The sequence below is a fragment of the Polyodon spathula genome, chromosome 45 (assembly GCF_017654505.1).
Source record: "Polyodon spathula isolate WHYD16114869_AA chromosome 45, ASM1765450v1, whole genome shotgun sequence".
NCBI classification, from domain to species: domain Eukaryota; kingdom Metazoa; phylum Chordata; class Actinopteri; order Acipenseriformes; family Polyodontidae; genus Polyodon; species Polyodon spathula.
In genome coordinates this window covers 2,229,639-2,252,908 of record NC_054578.1, presented here as the reverse complement: position 1 = coordinate 2,252,908, position 23,270 = coordinate 2,229,639, and the positions used below count along the sequence as shown (strand labels likewise).

Here is a 23,270-nt window from a genome sequence, read left to right as displayed (position 1 = left end):
TTGTGCTGTGTTGTGTGTGGTCCCCTGTGTTGTGTTGTGTGTATTCCTCTGTGCTGTGTTGTGAGTCTGCGTTGTTCTGAGAGTGAGACAGCGTGAGAGAGAACAAGAGAGAGAGGAAGGGGGAGAGGTAGAAACACAGACAGACATCAGACAGAGAGACAGACAAACACACGGACAGACAGAAACACAGAAACACATCAGACAGACAGAAGCACGGACAGACAGAAACACAAAACACAGACACACATACAGACACACAGACAGACATCAGACAGATAGACAGACAGACACACAGACACACACACACACAGACAGACACCCAGAGCAGCTCTCCAGTTTAGTACCCAGTCAGGTCTCTCTATGTGTGAGTGTATTTGTGTCTCTCTGTCCGTCTGTCCGTGAAGCCCTTCCTCTTCCTCCTCCTCCTCTCCCTATGTTCGAACTCCCTCCCTTCCTCCCTCCCTCCTTCTCCACTTTCCTCTCGTTCCCCCCTTTCTATGTTTTTGTTTTTGTTTTTCTAAATCTTAATTTATCGTTGTGTATCGTTTTCTAATCAATCAAAATTCACTCCCCCATCCTCCCCGCCCCGCCCCCTGCCCCCGCCCGCCCCCTGCCCCGCCCACTGTCTACAAGCCCGTGGAAGAGAGCATTGTGGGAATGAGAAAGCAAAGGATTTCTGGGTGGCAAGAAGAATAACAGCGTAGAAAAGGTTCCCATGATGCGTTTCCTAATTATTATTATTTATTATTATTATTATGATTACTTATTATATTATATTATTAATTAATAATAATTATAATATAATTCTAATATTTTCTTATTGTGAGTATTATTGTGGTTTTATTAATTTTTTATCTATTAATTTTGTGACTTTTTTGCTTCATTTGAGGAAGTTATATAGACAGAGACAGACAGAGACAACAACCATAAAATATTATATAGCAACGTCAAACACGATTCAGACAGCCCCCTGAGTTTCAATAGCCATAGTTTAATATATTATACAGCGACACCAAACACGATTCAGACACCCCCCTGAGTTTCAATAGCCATAGTTTAATATATTATACAGCAACACCAAACACGATTCAGACACCCCCCTGAGTTTCAATAGCCATAGTTTAATATATTATACAGCAACACCAAACACGATTCAGACACCCCCCTGAGTTTCAATAGCCATAGTTTTATATATTATACAGCAACACCAAACACGATTCAGACACCCCCCTGAGTTTCAATAGCCATAGTTTAATATATTATACAGCAACACCAAACACGATTCAGACACCCCCCTGAGTTTCAATAGCCATAGTTTAATATATTATACAGCAACACCAAACACGATTCAGACACCCCCCCTGAGCTTCAATAGCCATAGTTTAATATATTATACAGCAACACCAACCACGATTCAGACACCCCCCTGAGTTTCAATAGCCATAGTTTAATATATTATACAGCAACACCAAACACGATTCAGACACCCCCCTGAGTTTCAATAGCCATAGTTTAATATATTATAATAAAGCTAATAAGAGGTGAGAGGGTGACGTTGGGTACAGCGCCCCCTGTGGACTCATTACAATTTATCCACCAAGAAAAGCTTTGAAGAGCAAATTTACTTTATTAAACACGATAAATATATAAATAATAATGATAAAAGTAGCAGAATGATGATTCAGAAGAACCCAGGTATGAGAATATATATGTTAAAAAAAAAAAAAACACAAATTAAAATCATTCAGATAATCTGCGTGTCGGATTTCTTTTAACAAACAAGCGCTAATTAAAAAAAAAAACGAATTAAAAAAAAAAACGAAAATGCAGGCAGGCAGTGAGGCAGACAGCCCTATTTTGTAGGACCCCTCATCCTTCTCTTTCCACCCCACGTGGAGCCCACACTGTTCAAACATCTTGATTAATCACCATGGTTACAGCGAGGCTCCTGTTCATTAATCACCATGGTTACAGCGAGGCTCCTGTTCATTAATCGCCATGGTTACAGCGAGGCTCCTGTTCATTAATCACCATGGTTACAGCGAGGCTCCTGTTCATTAATCACCATGGTTACAGCGAGGCTCCTGTTCATTAGTCACCATGGTTACAGCGAGGCTCCTGTTCATTAATCACCATGGTTACAGCGAGGCTCCTGTTCATTAGTCACCATGGTTACAGCGAGGCTCCTGTTCATTAATCACCATGGTTACAGCGAGGCTCATGTTCATTAATCACCATGGTTACAGCGAGGCTCCTGTTCATTAATCACCATGGTTACAGCGAGGCTCCTGTTCATTTCTATCGCAATGCCTTTGGGAAGTTGTCGGTCGCGACAGAGAGTAAATCGGTCCAGCCCTGGCTATAGGACTACAGCTCCCAGCATGCCTCTGCACCCGCAGGCCTTGTTTGAGTCTCTATTGCTAAGTATAGGTTCAGCGGAGACGTGTTTTGTAGTTTTGAAACCAACACGTTCTCAAGGCACACCTGCATTTAATACCTGCCGACAAATAACGACTTCTTAAAGGCAATTCACAGCACGAGTGTCCAACCCCCCCCAGACTAACCCGCCTTGCCTTGCCTTGACTAATGAAAGGGAACGGGGGGATAAAGACTAAAGACTACAGCTCCCAGAATGCACCGCACCGCCCCGCGGCGAGGTGGAGCCGGTGGAATTATGGGCAGTGTAGTTTGTTTTTTATAACCCGTTCAGATGGAGTGATGTTTTTTATACTGTAATGTATTGACGTGGTTGCTGAGAAATACATTGAAATGTGTATCATCATATATCTGTGTATGACTAGCATTTATATGTTGTGTGTGTGTCTGTGTATATATATATATATATATATATATATATATATATATATATATATATATATATATATATATATATATATATATGCAATTGGCTAAACTCAAATCTTAATGATACTAGTCTAGCTGCTATAGACAATCAAACATAAGAAAGTTTACAAACGAGAGGAGGCCATTCGGCCCATCTTGCTCGTTTGGTTGTTAGTAGCTTATTGATCCCAAAATCTCATCAAGCAGCTTCTTGAAGGATCCCAGGGTGTCAGCTTCAACAACATTACTGGGGAGTACACAAACACTGTGCTCCAGTCTAACTGCTATAGTCAATCAAACACTGTGCTCCAGTCTAGCTGCTATAGTCAATCAAACACTGTGCTCCAGTCTAGCTGCTATAGTCAATCAAACACTGTGCTCCAGTCTAGCTGCTATAGTCAATCAAACACTGTGCTCCAGTCTAGCTGCTATAGTCAATCAAACACTGTGCTCCAGTCTAGCTGCTATAGTCAATCAAACACTGTGCTCCAGTCTAGCTGCTATAGTCAATCAAACACTGTGCTCCAGTCTAGCTGCTATAGTCAATCAAACACTGTGCTCCAGTCTAGCTGCTATAGTCAATCAAACACTGTGCTCCAGTCTAGCTGCTATAGTCAATCAAACACTGTGCTCCAGTCTAGCTGCTATAGTCAATCAAACACTGTGCTCCAGTCTAGCTGCTATAGTCAATCAAACACTGTGCTCCAGTCTAGCTGCTATAGTCAATCAAACACTGTGCTCCAGTCTAGCTGCTATAGTCAATCAAACACTGTGCTCCAGTCTAGCTGCTATAGTCAATCAAACACTGTGCTCCAGTCTAGCTGCTATAGTAATCAAACACTGTGCTCCAGTCTAGCTGCTATAGTCAATCATACACTTGCTCCAGTCTAGCTGCTATAGACAATCAAACACTGTGCTCCAGTCTAGATGCTATAGTCAGCAATCAAACACTGTGCTCCAGTCTAGCTGCTATAGTCAATCAAACACTCTCCAGTCTAGCTTCTCTCAAAACACTGTGCTCCAGTCTAGCTGCTATAGTCAATCAAACACTGTGCTCCAGTCTAGCTGCTATAGTCTCCTCAAACACTGTGCTCCAGTCCTCTCTCTATAGTCTCTCAAACACTGTGCTCCAGTCTAGCTGCTATAGTCAGTATGGGTTGTAAATTTCTAAAGGAAGATCTCGATATCTCGACTCTAAATATTTTTCTCATGTGTATTTGTTTTAAGCCAATTATATATATATATATATATTGCATGTACAAATTTTTGTTGTAAAGCTAGAGACATATATATCTCGATATATATATATATATATATATATATATATATATATATATATATATATATCTGTATATGTGTCTTTGTTTGCATTAGTGTGAATGTCTGTGATGTCTTCATTCTACAGTAATGTTTACAATAATGCAAAGATTGACGTCAAATCCACAATGAATGCAGGAAGAGAGCAGAATGCAAAAATCATATCATCATACCAGACTTGTGTTAATAAAGCTAATAAGAGGTGAGAGAATGGATTTTAAAGATGGTCAGTGCTCCTTTAAAGAGAGGGGCCAGCGATCCTGTTAATAAAGCTAATAAGAGGTGAGAGAATGGATTTTAAAGATGGTCAGCGCTCCTTTAAAGGGAGGGGCCAGCGATCCTGTTAATAAAGCTAATAAGAGGTGAGAGAATGGATTTTAAAGATGGTCAGTGCTCCTTTAAAGGGAGGGGCCAGCGATCCTGTTAATAAAGCTAATAAGAGGTGAGAGAATGGATTTTAAAGATGGTCAGCGCTCCTTTAAAGAGAGGGGCCAGTGATCCTCCTCTCTCCTCTCTCTCCTCTCACTGTGGTTTTCAGAGTCAATCTTTGCCTCACCCTCCCTGTCCACCCTCTTCCCCTCTCTGAGTCTGAATAATCTCCATCTCCCCTCCCCTCCCCTCTCCCACCCCCTCCACCTCTGTAGGGTCGATGCCAGCCCCCCGTAGTGTAACAAAAGTTTAAGGAGGGAGGTAGGTACCCTTTCCAAATCTCAAATTAGCTCGGGGCAGTTAGATCAAGGTGAAGGGCAAGACAAACTGAACCCCAACCAGCACTGAGACACACCTACTGGAATTACATTGGAACTGCAGTCTGAGATCACTAGACTAGACTGTATTGAATCACATTGTAACTGCAGTTTGAGATCACTAGACTAGACTGTATTGAATCACATTGTAACTGCAGTTTGAGATCACTAGACTAGACTGTATTATAATTACATTGTAACTGCAGTTTGAGATCACTAGACTAGACTGTATTATAATTGCATTGTAACTGCAGTTTGAGATCACTAGACTAGACTGTATTATAATCACATTGTAACTGCAGTTTGAGATCACTAGACTAGACTGTATTATAATCACATTGTAACTGCAGTTTGAGATCACTAGACTAGACTGTATTATAATTGCATTGTAACTGCAGTTTGAGATCACTAGACTAGACTGTATTATAATTACATTGGAACTGCAGTTTGAGATCACTAGACTAGACTGTATTATAATCACATTGGAACTGCAGTTTGAGATCACTAGACTAGACTGTATTGAATTACAATGGAACTGCAGTTTGAGATCACTAGACTAGACTGTATTGAATTGCACTGGAACTGCAGTTTGAGATCACTAGACTAGACTGTATTGAATTACACTGGAACTGCAGTTTGAGATCACTAGACTAGACTGTATTATAATTGCATTGTAACTGCAGTTTGAGATCACTAGACTAGACTGTATTATAATCACATTGTAACTGCAGTTTGAGATCACTAGACTAGACTGTATTATAATCACATTGTAACTGCAGTTTGAGATCACTAGACTAGACTGTATTATAATTGCATTGTAACTGCAGTTTGAGATTGTAGACTGTATTATAATCACATTGTTGCAGTTTGAGATCACTAGACTAGACTGTATTATAATCACATTGTAACTGCAGTTTGAGATCACTAGACTGTATTATAATCACATTGTAACTGCAGTTTGAGATCACTAGACTAGACTGTATTATAATCACATTGTAACTGCAGTTTGAGATCACTAGACTAGACTGTATTATAATCACATTGTAACTGCAGTTTGAGATCACTAGACTAGACTGTATTGAATCACATTGTAACTTCAGTTTGAGATCACTAGACTAGACTGTGTTATAATCACATTGTAACTGCAGTTTGAGATCACTAGACTAGACTGTATTGTAATCACATTGTAAGTGCAGTTTGAGATCACTAGCCTAGACTGTATTATAATCACATTGTAAGTGCAGTTTGAGATCACTAGGGTGGTAGTTTGCAGGGTAACTAGGACACGTTCTGGCCCCTCTTCTCCTCCTGTTTGGTTGGGAGTCTCAGTGCTCGGTGGATCACAGTGCTTACTGCGAAAGGAAATCTTTATATTTTCACGTCTGGCCAGTTTATCAGGAAGTTGCTCAGGGTTTGCTGGCTTCACAACTAAGATTTATAAAATTCAAATTAATATATAGCTCCGTGCTGTTTCAGATCAGCGATAATAATATTAAAATTATTATTTAGATATTATTATTATTGTCTGTCTCTCTTTCTCTCTCTCTCTCTCTCTCTCTCTCTCTCTCTCTCTCTCTCTCTCTCTCTCTCTCTCTCTCTCTCTCTCTCTCTCTCTCTCTCTCTATATATATATATATATATATATATATATATATATATATATATATATATATATATATATATAATATATCTAACTTCAGATCACTGATAATAATATTTAAATATTACTAAAATTATTTTAGATAATAATGTTTTTAAATCTTATAATAATCGATCTATCTATATATATATATCTAGTCTAGATATCTATCTATCTATCTATCTATATCTATCTGCTCTGTCTATCTATCTATCTATCTATCTATCTATCTATCTATCTATCCCTAGCTATGATTTTATCTATATTTGTATCTAAAAGTTTTGCAGCCAGCATTATCTGAAGTTTGCGTTTTTCTTACTGTTTGTACAATCATCACTCTGACTGCATCGCAGCCCCTCAAACCCTGTGGTTATTATTTTTCAGTTCAACTCAGTTCAGCTGCCTGCCGCAGTGTAATACAGCCAGGGTCTCTATAGCAGAGACAGTGCCACCTAGTGATCTGACACTTGGGATTGCCGGCAATACACCAGTTGTGCACTAGATGGCGCTATCGCTGATATAAAGATGAGCCGACATGAGTCTATGGCAGGCAGCTGGACTGAGGTGTTGAAATGGTTTGTATTGTGATACAAGACCACAGCCAGAGCGCTGGAGTTAAAGAACTACAGCTCCCAGCATCCCTCGCTATGGCATGCTGGGAGCTGTAGTCCTATAGCCAGGGGCTGTCCCGATTCACAGTAACCACAGCAGCGCAACTGGAGCTGAAGAGAAGCTCCTGAACCCACAGCCAAAGCAAAACAGACTCAGAGACACAGAAATAATTAAGACAGGGTTTGAGGGGCTGCCGCAATCTCTGGATTGACAGCAAACGTCAAAAAAGAGGCTCGGAAAACTAAAACTAAGTGAGATTTGCAACATTTAAAGGCGAAGTCTTTGCAAATACACAGTTTGAGTTACATGCACAGCCATGGAAGAGACCAAGGTAGTTTAGACATTTAAAATAAATAAATAAATAATTTGAACATTTTTTTTTTTTTAAGTTTATTTTAATGCCTTTTCTTTGTCAGATTATGACTTTATCTATCTGTGTGCGTGTGTGTGTGTGTCTGTGTGTGTGTGTTGTTGTTGCATGTGAATGACGTGGTTGCATGTTATGGGACGCTGGGCTGACATGTGTGTGCTTTGAAATGACGTGGGGAAGCACGAAGATATGGCACAGCACTGACTCCGAGATTCAGCAGCTGTCTCACGCTGACGTACTTCATTGTGAGAGGCACAGGAGCGAATTGAATTAATAATATAATAATAGCAAAATAGTATAATAATAGCACTTAATAGTTTGCTGAGGTTTTGTTACGTGTTACACACACACACACACACATAGAGAAGCACACACATACATAGAGAAACACACACACATAGAGAAACACACAGATACATACACATAGAGAAACACAAACACACATATAGAGAAACACACAGACACACGCACATATTGAGACACATACACACAGATATATGCGCAGACACAAACAGAGAGACACACGCTGAAACACACACACACACAGACAGACACAGAAACACACACAGACACACACATACACAGAAACACTCAGAGACACACACAGTATATAATTAAACAGCACACACACACTGTAGGGCATGAATCAGAAGAGAGTCCGATATCTCTCCCAAGCCTTGATTACAACATGTTTTACAAACACTTCCATCAGGACTTCACAGTGCTGCAGCTACCTCCGATGAAATGATATTTACTGAAGAAACATGAAACACAGCCTCTCCCTGCTTCTCCGCGCATGACGCTTCAATGTGGAAAAAAACCAAAAAAATGAATAACATTAATCAAGAAAGTGTAGCGAGGTCTGCTATACGTCAATGCACTCTCAGAAACAGCCATACATGATCACAACTATCGCTCTGCAGTCGACCTCCCCTTTTCCCTGCTTGTTATGGTACAATCTCTTCACTAATACAGTGTACTGTGCTCTCAGGCTTGTACCATCAGAGACAGGGAAAGGGGGAGTCCACTGGACTTATAATCAGGATTTTGGGTTTTTTTCATGACTGAACTATTTGATTGGAAATCTGTGGCTCAGAATGCATTGTATGAAATAGCGATCTGGAAATAAGTGTTAAAATCCGTCCGTGTGTTCCTGTTTCACATCTCAAGCATTCCTCTGAAGCTGCATTCAGAAAGCAGTAGCATTCCTGTGCTGGAAGGCAGCTAATGCTTTCCGAATAAATAGAGCGTGTGACGATATCGCTGCCCAGAATGAAAAAAATCTCACAGCTTCTGACCCAAAAAAACTAATTTAAAAAAAAACTAAACACTGTAACACTGTGCTCCAGTCTAGCTGCTATAGTTAGCAATCAGGTCTAGAGCACAGTGTTCGATTGTCTATAGCAGCTAGACTGGAGCCCAGTGTTTGATCGCTGACTATCGCAGCTAGACTGGAGCACAGTGTTTGATTGTCTATAGCAGCTAGACTGGAGCACAGTGTTTGATTGACTATAGCAGCTAGACTGGAGCACAGTGTTTGATTGACTATAGCAGCTAGACTGGAGCACAGTGTTTGATTGACTATAGCAGCTAGACTGGAGCACAGTGTTTGATTGCTGACTATCGCAGCTAGACTGGAGCACAGTGTTTGATTGTCTATAGCAGCTAGACTGGAGCACAGTGTTTGATTGACTATAGCAGCTAGACTGGAGCACAGTGTTTGATTGACTATAGCAGCTAGACTGGAGCACAGTGTTTGATTGACTATAGCAGCTAGACTGGAGCACAGTGTTTGATTGACTATAGCAGCTAGACTGGAGCACAGTGTTTGATTGACTATAGCAGCTAGACTGGAGCACAGTGTTTGATTGACTATAGCAGCTAGACTGGAGCACAGTGTTTGATTGACTATAGCAGCTAGACTGGAGCACAGTGTTTGATTGACTATAGCAGCTAGACTGGAGCACAGTGTTTGATTGACTATAGCAGCTAGACTGGAGCACAGTGTTTGATTGACTATAGCAGCTAGACTGGAGCACAGTGTTTGATTGACTATAGCAGCTAGACTGGAGCACAGTGTTTGATTGACTATAGCAGCTAGACTGGAGCACAGTGTTTGATTGACTATAGCAGCTAGACTGGAGCACAGTGTTTGATTGTCTATAGCAGCTAGACTGGAGCACAGTGTTTGATTGACTATAGCAGCTAGATTGGAGCACAGTGTTTGATTGACTATAGCAGCTAGACTGGAGCACAGTGTTTGATTGACTATAGCAGCTAGACTGGAGCACAGTGTTTGATTGACTATAGCAGCTAGACTGGAGCACAGTGTTTGATTGACTATAGCAGCTAGACTGGAGCACAGTGTTTGATTGACTATAGCAGCTAGACTGGAGCACAGTGTTTGATTGACTATAGCAGCTAGACTGGAGCACAGTGTTTGATTGCTGACTATAGCAGCTAGACTGGAGCACAGTGTTTGATTGACTATAGCAGCTAGACTGGAGCACAGTGTTTGATTGACTATAGCAGCTAGACTGGAGCACAGTGTTTGATTGACTATAGCAGCTAGACTGGAGCACAGTGTTTGATTGCTGACTATAGCAGCTAGACTGGAGCACAGTGTTTGATTGACTATAGCAGCTAGACTGGAGCACAGTGTTTGATTGACTATAGCAGCTAGACTGGAGCACAGTGTTTGATTGACTATAGCAGCTAGACTGGAGCACAGTGTTTGATTGACTATAGCAGCTAGACTGGAGCACAGTGTTTGATTGACTATAGCAGCTAGACTGGAGCACAGTGTTTGATTGACTATAGCAGCTAGACTGGAGCACAGTGTTTGATTGACTATAGCAGCTAGACTGGAGCACAGTGTTTGATTGACTATAGCAGCTAGACTGGAGCACAATGTTTGACTTGCAGCTACTAGCAGCTAGACTGGAGCACAGTGTTTGATTGACTATAGCAGCTAGACTGGAGCACAGTGTTTGATTGACTATAGCAGCTAGACTGGAGCACAGTGTTTGATTGTCTATAGCAGCTAGACTGGAGCACAGTGTTTGATTGTCTATAGCAGCTAGACTGGAGCACAGTGTTTGATTGACTATAGCAGCTAGACTGGAGCACAGTGTTTGATTGCTGACTATAGCAGCTAGACTGGAGCACAGTGTTTGATTGACTATAGCAGCTAGACTGGAGCACAGTGTTTGATTGACTATAGCAGCTAGACTGGAGCACAGTGTTTGATTGACTATAGCAGCTAGACTGGAGCACAGTGTTTGATTGCTGACTATAGCAGCTAGACTGGAGCACAGTGTTTGATTGACTATAGCAGCTAGACTGGAGCACAGTGTTTGATTGACTATAGCAGCTAGACTGGAGCACAGTGTTTGATTGACTATAGCAGCTAGACTGGAGCACAGTGTTTGATTGACTATAGCAGCTAGACTGGAGCACAGTGTTTGATTGACTATAGCAGCTAGACTGGAGCACAGTGTTTGATTGACTATAGCAGCTAGACTGGAGCACAGTGTTTGATTGACTATAGCAGCTAGACTGGAGCACAGTGTTTGATTGACTATAGCAGCTAGACTGGAGCACAGTGTTTGATTGACTATAGCAGCTAGACTGGAGCACAGTGTTTGATTGTCTATAGCAGCTAGACTGGAGCACAGTGTTTGATTGTCTATAGCAGCTAGACTGGAGCCCAGTGTTTCAACATTCAAAGGTCATTACTGCTGACTGGGCTAGCGATCTGTCTTTTTTTTAAAAAATGATATAAAAATGTATTGACTGTTTTTTACTGCAAAAAAAAAAAATCATGATACTCATGTTTTTTTCGTTTTGTTTGTCTTGTCTTTCTTTTAAATTTGTTTTCTGCTTTGTTATTATTTAATTTAAAAAAATGTCTTTCATCCTCATGAAAAAAAAACATTATGGGGGTTACCACGACAACCACAACGATCAACAAATCAACGAAATAAACAACTTCAAAAAACCCAAAACGATTTCGGCTAAAAGGACAGAACAACGATTGAAATAAAAACCTTCAAAAAAACCCGATGCGGCGACCCCCCCTGCCCCCCTGCCCCCCCTGCCGCCCCTGCCCCCCCCCCCCCCTGCCTCGCTTCCAAAAGCAATGACGGGGGATCGAGAAATCCGAAGCTTGAATAACATCGCGGGGATGACGGGCAACTCCATGAGACTGAAACCCGTCACACAAAAACCCGGAGATGCCACGGGGCCCCCGGCCCGCTGCGACGCTGCCAGGTCTCCTATCCCTTCCCTCTAGGCATGGATCCACCCGCAAACTTTGTTAAAAATAGGGTCTTTGTTTGCAAACAGAAAAAAAGACAAACGAGCGAGCGAAAGAGTCACTACCCCCCCCCAGTGTGAGGGTCCGGGAAGATAATCTAAAAACCCAAACACAGTGAGAGGATTTTGATAAGTGGGGTTGTGAAAAATCGAGAGAAACAAATCGAGCGAGCGAACACCTCACCCCCCCCAGCCCAGGAAGATAATCTAAAACCCAAACACAGTGAGAGGATTTTAGGAAGCGAGTAACTGAACACGAATAACAATGCTGTGAAAAACTATTGAAATTTGTTTGTTATGAAAATTATCAGCGACCCCCCCCCCCCCCCCCCCCACACAGATATAGAAATAGACAGAATATCTGTAAACTCATATTCCTTGCAGCGCCAAAAGTATGGCAACCTAGAAGCATACAGTTTATTTTTTGAGGCGCTGATGTACAATGTATGATATGGGACTCCATGCATTATAAATACATTTCAATGCAAAATGAATCCGTGCTGCTGTGAACCATCCAGGGGTCCAGGGGGCGCTGTCTGCTCTTCTTGATCTTGCTGAAAATGACTTTTAAGAAAAAGGAATGCCGAGGAGGGGAGGGGCCTTAAAGGACGTGGCCTGCCCCTCCCTCTCAAACTTCTTTCCTTCCTGTGTTGCATTCTGGGACTTGTAGTTTTTTTTTTCCCTCTCTCTTTCTGCGTGGGTGGTGCGAGAGAAAGAGAGAGAGATCTCTTCGAAGACAATATGTGGATTTTAATTTTTGGAGAGATTTATTTATTTATTTATTTATTGTGCTTGTTTTCGAAGACGGACTCCAGATTGATTTTTTTTTAATGGAACTTGAAGAAAAGAGGAAAGGATGAAAGGAGAAAGCCTTTGCATATTTTGAATGGAGGCTTCTGTTTTTGAGTTTAGTTATTGATTGTTTTGCAGTTGGTTTCTCAATGTGTTTAATTGCTCATGATCAGAGTTGCATTCACTAAACCTTCAAACATGTGTGAAAACATCAGTACAAAATCACAAACGACCTCAAACAGTGTTTAACTGGAGCGACAGTGGCCCACGCTCTACAGCTGTGGCCAAAGGATTTGCATCACCACCCAATGAAAGAACTCGCTTTGCTGGCTAGGACTACAGCTCCCAGCATCAGCTGTGCTGGCTCTGAGTTTTTTATAATGGGTCCCTTGTTCTTAGATGCAGTGTGCCCGCGGCCACGGTGAGGCATGCTGGGAGCTGTAGTTCTTTATATAGAATGCTGCTTCATAGAGTCCAGTGAAAGCTGCTGAATAATGTTCCCTTGTTAACATATTGAATTGCACCCCCTCTATATAGAATGAACTCCCTCAGCTTCATAGAGTCCAGTGAAAGCTGCTGAATAATGTTCCCTTGTTAACATATTGAATTGCACCCCCTCTATATAGAATGAACTCCCTCAGCTTCATAGAGTCCAGTGAAAGCTGCTGAGAATGAACTCCCTCAGAATGAACTCCCTCAGCTTCATAGAGTCCAGTGAAAGCTGCTGAATAATGTTCCCTTGTTAACGTATTGAATTCCACGCCACTCTGTAGTTTTCCAAAGACTTCACTTAATTGAAAAATGTGACGTTTCAGAAATCTAACATGAAACACTACTGGACTGATATTAGGGCTTCCGGTAGATTTTTTCTAGCAAGGTAATTTTGTAGTTTATTTGATGACATCGGTGCGTGAAATAAAATATGACAATTATATATATATATTGATATATATATAAAATTATGCCTCAATTCTAATCTTGTAGGTGATGTAAATCATTCTGACCAGGGCTGCAGATTTCAATATATATTTGTTTGCACTAATAATTTCTATTCAGCGCTTATGAGAACATTCTAACCACTGTACATTCTAAACAGTGAGCACTCTAACCACTGTACATTCTAGACAGTGCGCATTCTAACCACTGTACATTCTAGACAGTGAGCACTCTAACCACTGTACATTCTAGACAGTGCGCATTCTAACCACTGTACATTCTAGACAGTGAGCACTCTAACCACTGTACATTCTAGACAGTGAGCACTCTAACCACTGTACATTCTAGACAGTGCGCATTCTCTAACCACTGTACATTCTAGACAGTGCGCACTCTAACCACTGTACATTCTAGACAGTGCGCATTCTAACCACTGTACATTCTTTATTATTAGTATATACATTATTATTTTTGTTTCGAACGCTCTACATACTCAGGTGTTGAACCCATATCATTACAATATTACTCTATAATTAATACTTAGCTAGTTAGAGATAACAAGATAGAAACATAAATAGTGATGTTAAGCTACTTCTAATAAGATTAAGACTTTTGTTTTGTCTAAGGCATTATTGCTGAGAGAAAAATGCATTTTTAATGATGTAATTCCCCCCCCCTCTCCCCCCTCCCCTCCCCCTCTCTCCCATCATTCCCATACCTCTTAGTTTTCATAATAATTAATCATTTATGTTCTCTTATCGTGCACGGACTTCCAATGCAAGCAATAATACAATATTCTATGTGAAATATGTTTAAAAAAAATGAAAATGTAAAAATATATATATAGTGAAGGCAAATATATATAGATAGCTATATTCCATTGGTATAGTATATGGTTTGAGGTGGGTTTGCTAGACTGAGTGATTGAATGGCTGAGTAAGGAATTTCTCATTATATATCAATTACTAATGACTCACGACTAGAAGTCTCTCTGTGTCTTCAGTGTGAATTCAGTGACTCGCGACTAGAAGTCTCTCTCAGTGTCTTCAGTGTGAATTCAGTGACTCGCGACTAGAAGTCTCTCTCAGTGTCTTCAGTGTGAATTCAGTGACTCACGACTAGAAGTCTCTCTCAGTGTCTTCAGTGTGAATTCAGTGACTCGCGACTAGAAGTCTCTCTCAGTGTCTTCAGTGTGAATTCAGTGACTCACGACAAACGTTTCCACTAGAAGTCTCTCAGTGTCTTCAGTGTGAATTCAGTGACTCATTTCCACGACTAGAAGTCTCTCTCAGTGTCTTCAGTGTGAATTCAGTGACTCGCGACTAGAAGTCTCTCTCAGTGTCTTCAGTGTGAATTCAGTGACTCGCGACTAGAAGTCTCTCTCAGTGTCTTCAGTGTGAATTCAGTGACTCGAAAGTCTCTCTCAGTGTCTTCAGTGTGAATTCAGTGACTCACGACTAGAAGTCTCTCTCAGTGTCTTCAGTGTGAATTCAGTGACTCACGACTAGAAGTCTCTCTGTGTCTTCAGTGTGAATTCAGTGACTCACGACTAGAAGTCTCTCTCAGTGTCTTCAGTGTGAATTCAGTGACTCGCGACTAGAAGTCTCTCTCAGTGTCTTCAGTGTGACAGTGAGACTAGAAGTCTCTCTCAGTGTCTTCAGTGTGAATTCAGTGACTCACGACTAGAAGTCTCTCTCAGTGTCTTCAGTGTGAATTCAGTGACTCGCGACTAGAAGTCTCTCTCAGTGTCTTCAGTGTGAATTCAGTGACTCACGACTAGAAGAGTCTCTCTCAGTGTCTTCAGTGTGAATTCAGTGACTAGCGTTTCCACTAGAAGTCTCTCTCAGTGTCTTCAGTATAAACGCAAATGGAAGATTTCTCTTTCAAATATGACTGAAAAGGGATTAACTATGTTTTATTCATTAATCAACACATATAAAGTGCAATAATTCATATCAGTGTTAATATGTTTGAGTAATAGATAAAAACACACACATAGATATATAAATATATATATATTTGCCTTCTTCATGTATAATGCTATGTAAATTATGTAAATGAGATGCAAGGGGGCGGGGACTATATACAAGTGCTGCATGATGATTGGTTATGTACTGAGCTTGAATAGAAATTGAATGTTTGACTCTGGAAGAGACCATGTTGACTGTAAAATGGGGTTAGGGGTGGGGTGGGTGGGGTGGGAGCTATGGGAGATACCATTATATCTGATCGAGGGGTGTTCTGTTACCTCTTTAACTTTGTATTATTTTTATTATTATTATTATTATTATTATTATTATTATTATTATTATTATTTTATTTATTCATTTTTTTTGTTTCTATCCACAGAGAATCATGCTGACAGCCCCGTTCTTGTCAGATATTTGCAAGCAGAAGCTGTTACTGTGACATAGAAACTCCTCTCCTTTAAACCCCCCCCCCCCCCCCCCCCCCCCCCCCCCCCCCCCAGCCTCAGCACAGCATATCACTGTTTCGTTTTTACATTTTCAGATCTCTGCGGAGGGGAGGGGAGGGGTCGTGGCGTGCCAGCCCTGTATGCAATCGATTATCCGATCAATCGACTATCCGACTAATCGATCGGTCGAACAGACTTACCGGGTTCGGTGGCTTGCACCGGTCTGCTTGCACCCGCGGGCTCTTCGATTAATCGGTCCGTCGGTCGGTCGTTAAGAGCTTTATTTTTGCTTGAGGATTAATCAGATTGGCCGTCAACGGCGATCGATTACTTAAAAGAGAAATATTAACTCAGCCCCCCCCCCCCCCCCCCCCCCCCCCCTCAACTACGCTTTGCTTGCTCCCGTTCTTGAGTCCTGTAAACGACATTTATAATATAATATTATAATAGTTATTATTATAATAATTATAATAAGATTCTATTATTATCAGCAAAACAATTTGTTTATCTACGAAAAAATAACTTTTTTATTGAGGGTTTAATAGAATTAAATATAATATTGACATTTAGTTAATGAAAATATTTAATTTATATTTGGGTCCGACCAATATTATTATGGATATTATTATTTATATATAATATTGTTCTTATTATTATTAGTATATCTTAATATTATATTTTGTTTTTTTTTTCCTTCAATTTCCCTTTCGAAAACTAAAACCAAACCCAACGCCATCCATCAGCCAACGGGAACTATGAAAGAGACTAAAAAAACACCCACAGACGATCAACTATATATATCAATCGATCTATCGATCTATCGATCTGTCTGGCCAAAGCAGACCCTGCGGGTTTGAATCCATTGCTGGAAGGAAGACTAACGCATTTTGCGCGTTCAAAACAAAAAAAAAAAAAAAAAAAAAAAAAAAAAAACGCACGCACCATTACCTGGAAGTCTGGAGCAGCAATTTCTACCATCACTGTCCCACACCCACGGGGCACCTGCGTTTGAACCGGGGGCCGATTCCCAAGCTGCCCACGTCACGCCTCTCTCTCTCTCTCTCCCCCTCTCTCTCTGAGCCCAGCGGATTTACAGATTGATAGATACCCGAGCCTCTCCATGCTGCTTTCCAAGACGTTTAACGGACTCTATAAGCTGCTGGAAGGTGTACAAAGTGCAAAACCATCTTCCCCTTTCTCTCCACACCCCACCCCCTCCTAAGTTCCTGGGCCGATTCAGAGGATCCCCGGGACGGTCCTCCTCAACCCCCCCCCCCCCCCCCCAGTGCTGGAATGGGATGCTGGATAGACTGCTTGCAGGTGTGCTGTTGCAGATTTTCCCAATCTGAAAGGATGCTCCTGGATTATAAATCAGGATTGAATATCAAACAGCGGTCCTAATCAATGAGACTTGGTAGTATGTGTGTGTGTATATATATATATATATATATAGAGAGAGAGAGAGAGAGAGAGAGAGAGAGAGAGAGAGAGAGAGAGAGAGAGAGACACACACACACACACACACACACACAGACACACAGCAGTGCGTACATTTATCGGATCACCCCAAAACTTGTGATTTTAACTATTGATCTATTGATTGATTTGCATGAAAACCTCTGGGCGTGAGAATTTCAATCCCCCCCCCCCCCCCCCCCCCGCCCCGCCCCGCAGCCCCGCCCCGCTCTGTAATCAGTCACGCTCGAGTAAATTTCAGCTTCTAAAAACACAGCCTGCAGCCGTCCAATTGGATCCGGACCGGCCCGAATCTGCCCGCTGTCTGTGACCCAAGATCTCCAGGGACTGTGGTTTGGTTTGAGACGCGCAGCGAATTGAAACTAGAGAAGCAGTGGGGGGGTGTTCTAATACATGCGCACAAGGTAGTGTGTGTGTGTGTGTGTGTGTGTGTGTGTGTGTGTGTCTATATATATATATATAGATATATGTCAAAGAAGGTCTTCAGAGACTATGGATAATTGTGGGAGATCATATAACGCAAAAGATCAATATTTATTTACCTAATTTATCTTCCTAACAACAATAATTTTAATAACAAAGACTACAGTTGAGAATGCAAGGCTGTTCATAGGACTTGGATTCCAGGGAGTTTGGGACGGATGAAGACATGGACTTGGGATTACAGTGTCTGCTTGGAGGAGAGCTTGGGATCTGGGACTGGAAACGAAAGGTTTGGGAATCTTGGAAACGCGCAAAGGGAGATGCAATCGACTCTGGACTGATTTAAGAGTCCTGGGATGTTCCAAATTGGAAAGAAAAAAAAAAACAGGAGGGGGGGTCTTGGAATGTTCCAAATTGAAAGGGGGGGGGGGGGGGGGGGGGGTGAACGTTGCATATTTTTTCTTAAAATACAGCATGACGTTTCTTTGCATGATGGACTTAAAAAACATGACAAAAAATGTTTAAAAAGAGAATAATTTAATGTTATATGCAAAAAAAAAAAAAAAGTCTATATATTTTTTTTCTTTGGCAGAAAAAAAATGAAATTCTCAAATATTCAAAGAATAAAGTTTGCTAAAGATTATAATGGTAATGATGGATGATAATTAATAATATTAATAATAATAATAATAATAATGCTGATGTATTTATAAAACCTTTAACCAGCCGTTTGAAACAAATAAATCATATCCATATTAATATTATTAATACTAATACTGATAATAACAATAATAATAATAATATTAACTGTGCTATAAAAACTATCTTCTGGTTAAAAACTACAACTGTAGTTCTTTAAACAGACAAGTTTGTTTCCAGAACAAGAATTGCAAAAACTAGGACTGTGCAAATCTGTAAGTAGAATCGGAATTTAAACTACAGCTCCCAGCATGCCTCTGCATTAAGAGTAGCGGTGAGGGATGATGGGAGCTGTAGTTCTTTATACAGGCAGCTAAAGATACACAAAATGCCAGGTTGCCGTGGTCTTGGTTCATTTTAGTACTTTTTCAACACGGGGGGTCCTGTTAATAAGCCTGTCTGTGTAAAGAACTCCAGGTCCCATCATGCCTCGCCGTTGCTGCTAGTGCCGAGGCATGCTGGGACCTGTAGTTTTTTTTTTGTTTTTTCCTCAAAGCAGGGCACAGATGGAGCCTGGGAAGGAGAGACGAGAGGAGGGAACAGTTCTGAGGACAGCGTGAGACGTCACAGAGGCACGGAAGGTTTTTGAATTCTTCCATTGGGCGGGTGAGGTCAAGGGTTCAAACTGGGCAGTCACCTTTATTTATTTTTTTAAATATCTCTATTTGCAATCTGTTCACAGTAACCTTGGCTTCTGATTGGCTTTTAAACCTTTCATAGGAAAAAAAAATAAAAACACGAAGCAGCCTGTTCCTCGAACGAGGACAACGGCGCTGGAATGGGTTAAAAACTACATCTCCCACAATCCCCCGCGACCTCTCGCCATGCCCATTCTTCTCCGCAGCCCTGGAAGGCATTGCTGGGAATGGTAGTCCTCTGCCGGGACCATGTACCATCAATGGAATGGGTTAAGAACTACGTCTCCCACAATCCCCCACAGCCTCCCCCTCAATGCCTTTTCTCCTCTGCACTGGGAGGGGGCTGCTGGGAATTGTAGTTTTCCACCTGGACCACGGCGCTCAATGGGAATAAAGGACTCAATTTGGAACTGTAGAAGCCATTTTGTGTGCTCTGGTTGTCTGCCCTCAGCCAAAACGGGTGCCGCTGCCTCGCCCCCATTGCATTCCGCCCTCAAAGAGCCCTACGGAAGCCCGCTGGGATCAGAGCTGTTCCCTCTCCCCTCGCGGCTCAGCCCCCGGGCCCCTGCGCTGATCTGAATGTGGGTAGCTGAATGGCACTTTGGTCATGTTGACCGCGTACATTTTTCTCATGAGTTGATTGGATTTTATTCTTTTATTTATTAATACCGACCTGCTATGAGCACGACAAGACAAACGCAGCTGAGAAGTTTTAAAGAAAAAAAATTAAAAAAAAAAAAAAAGATGAATATATATATATATATATATATATATATATATATATATATATATATATATATATTTGATTTTGATTACTACCTCTCTACCCCTGGATGGAGAGAGAGAGAGAGAGAGAGAGAGAGAGAGAGAGAGAGAGAGAGAGAGAGAGAGAGAGGGGGGGGGGGGGGGGGGTAATTCATTTTGTTAAATGCCTTGTCATTAATATTTTGCCCTCTGCTGTGTGCTGGGCAGAGCCTGGCTGTGCTGTGCTGTACCCAGGGCAATGCTGGCAGGACTAGAGAGAGCAGAGAGAGGCGGACGGGCGCGACACATTGTGACTCTATATATATATATATATATATATATATTATATTGGGTGTAAATCCTTTTATTTAAATACCGTCAAGAACCGTCCCACTTACATCGAGTCTTGGCCCGGGTGAACGAAGTCACAGGTGTTGCCCAGGGGGGTGGGGAGAGAGAGAGACCTTCTCTCTTAGAGACTCTATCTCTCTAACTCCTCTCTCTCATATCGGAGGAGAGAGAGGAGAGCCTCTCTCTCTCTCTCTCTCTCTCTCCTCTCCTCTCCCCTCTCCCCCTCTCTCTCCTCTCTCCTCTCTCCCTCCTCTCTCCTCCCTCTCTCCGATAATGATGTCCAAGTTCTTCCTTAACTCAGAATTAGTATGAGTTTCTGCATTTTGACTCCTTATTTCTGTGCTGTTTTTTTCTAGCATGCTTGAGGTTCTAATTCCCAGAGTAAAGATGAGACTTAAATACGTCTGTCTGTCAGTCTGTGTGTGTGTGTGTGTGTGTGTGTCTGTGCGTGTCAGTGTCTGTGTTTCTCTTTCATTATGCTGATTTTTCTGAATGATGTCTCGAATGAGAATAACGGCCGTGTCTGGTGGGAAATATCTGATTAAATATTTTTGTTTTAAACTGAATTTTCATGTGCAGAATTCCCTTCAGTTGTAAGGCTTTATTTTTCTTTTAAAGCTATTTTAAATTCCGTGAATTTCCCCCTGAATTTTATCGGAATTTCAAGGGGGGGTTTTCCTCTTTTTTAGGTTTCCTTGCTAATCCTGCGCTGGCTGGGTCGGGGTGTCTGGTCTTCGTTCTGTAAAGTCAGTGGGTTTAAATGACACAGAAACATCTCCGTCTCGTTCTCTTGCAGTATGATTCTGTCAATTCACTGTAATAAACGACAATGACTGTCTGTCTGTCTGTCTGTCTGCATGTCTGTCTCTATCTTTTTGAAACTAAAGTATCCCACGCTAAACACCAATATACTATCTGTCTGTCTGTCTGTATCTGTGTGTTGATGTGTCTGTCTGTCTGTCTGTCTGTCTGTCTGTCTGTGTGTGTGTGTGTGTCTGTCTGTCTGTCTCTGTCTATCTATTTATTAATGTTGTCTTTCTGGTAATGAATGCAAACTAAAATATCCCACCGCTACCACCAACATACTGTCTGTCTGTGTGTCTCTGTGTCTGTCTGTCTGTCTTTTTTCTTTTACAGCACAGCGTTTTTTTTAGAAAACATTTCTTCACCTAAAAAAAAGGATTCTGACAGTCGTCCCTGTCTCTCTTATATCAGTTAATATGTCTGGTCTACCCTGTCTTTTATGTCGCTATAAGCTAGTCTGCTGGACTCAGTTTAGTTTCAATAACGCTGATGAAGGCACTGGAGCCCAAACGCTGGTCTGCTGGACTCAGTTTAGTTTCAATAACGCTGATGAAGGCACTAGAGCCCAAATGCTGGTCTGCTGGACTCAGTTTAGTTTCAATAACGCTGATGAAGGCACTAGAGCCCAAACGTGTGTCTGTGTGTGTGTGTGTGTGTGTGTCTGCGTGCGTGTCTGTGTGTGCGTGTGTTTTGTTCCCTTAATTAAATATGCTCCCACCAAAAATGATTCAGTCAGTTTAAAATTTTCGATCTCCACGGTTTTAATATTGAAGTATATTAAAATATAGATTGATAGATAGATATATTCATATACAAACATATAGTCCCCATTTACTTAAATAACCCAGTATGTCTGTGTAGGGCAATCCATTCTCTCACCTCTTATTAGCTTTATTAACAGGATCACTGACCCCTCCCTTTAAAGGAGCGCTGACCATCTTTAAAATCCATTCTCTCACCTCTTATTAGCTTTATTAACAGGATCACTGACCCCTCCCTTTAAAGGAGCGCTGCCCATCTTTAAAATCCATTCTCTCACCTCTTATTAGCTTTATTAACAGGATCATGTTTGGCGTTGCTGTATAATATATTAAACTATGGTTATTGAAACTCAGGGGGGCTGTCTGAATCAAGTTTGGTGTTGCTGTATAATATATAAAACTATGGCTATTGAAACTCAAGGGGGCCGTCTGAATCATGTTTGATGTTTCTGTATAGTGTGTAAAACTATGGTTATTGAAACTCAGGGGGGCCGTCTGAATCATGTTTGGCGTTGCTGTATAATATATTAAACTATAGCTATTGAAACTCAGGGGACTGTTTGAATCGTGTTTGGTGTTGCTGTATAATGTGAATGGAGCAGCCCTTGTCGTTTATTATGAGGGTGTGTGTGTGTGTGTGTGTGTGTGTTTCTCCTCTCTCTGTGTTGGTTTTTGTTTTATTGTATTCAGACGAGTGCTATTTTCGTATTGCTTTGGGAATTGTATTGTGTATGCATGGATCTGACATGCAAAAGGTCATTGCATGACAAGAATATCAATTATGACAAGAATAAGAACTATAAGAAGAATAAGAATTAATAAAAAAAACATTCTTTTTTATTGAAAAAAAAACTTGGGTTGGGTTGTTTTTTTGGTCTGTGTTTAATTATGCGCTGAATAATCAAAATGTAATTAGTCTCCTCTCCTCTGGTCTCCCCTTTCTCCTCCCCTCTGTCCTCTCCTTTCTCCTCTCTCTTCTCTGATTTATAGCAGCTCTCTCTGCTATCAGACCAATATCCAATCACATGCTTCCTCTGCCGCCTGTCTTCATGGCACCCCACCCTCTCTCTCTCTTATTCCTCAAGGTTATGGTTCTGTTTCTCCTTTTTCTATGCTTTTCCTTTTATGTGTCTATCTATCTTCCCTCTGTGCTCTCGTTCTTCCCTTTTAATTTCTGTTAATCTATTATTTTAATTTCTGTAATCTATCTATCTGTCTATCAAAGACTTGTGGGAAACAAAGAAGTGGCGCCCCGTGTCGCTCCTCTGTACAGGCTACAAAATTATATCTAAAGCAATGTTCCCTCTAAGCTCAGCACACAAAAAACACCAGGCCACAGAGCACTTATTAAAAAAAAAAAAATATATATATATATATATAATAAC

The 23,270-nt window shown here is 41.1% G+C and overlaps 1 protein-coding gene across 6 annotated transcripts in view; it reads left to right on the top strand.

Annotated features, from left to right (window-relative positions):
* The window catches only part of LOC121305931 (potassium voltage-gated channel subfamily C member 1-like), a 37,192-nt gene extending 20,284 nt beyond the window's left edge, over positions 1-16,908 (top strand). For 2 of the 6 annotated variants that reach the window (XR_005948129.1, XM_041237611.1), the window contains 2 exons: positions 4,806-4,851; positions 15,923-16,037. Coding sequence is in view for 3 of the 6 variants with exons in the window: in XM_041237611.1 (XP_041093545.1) it covers positions 4,806-4,843 (38 nt within the window). In the remaining 3 variants the exon portion in view is untranslated. Of the gene's footprint in view, positions 1-4,805; positions 4,852-15,922; positions 16,038-16,732 lie in introns of those variants that run through there. The other 4 variants (XM_041237612.1, XM_041237609.1, XM_041237610.1 and 1 more) reach the window with 2 other exon arrangements.
* Positions 16,909-23,270: the final 6,362 nt, after the last annotated feature.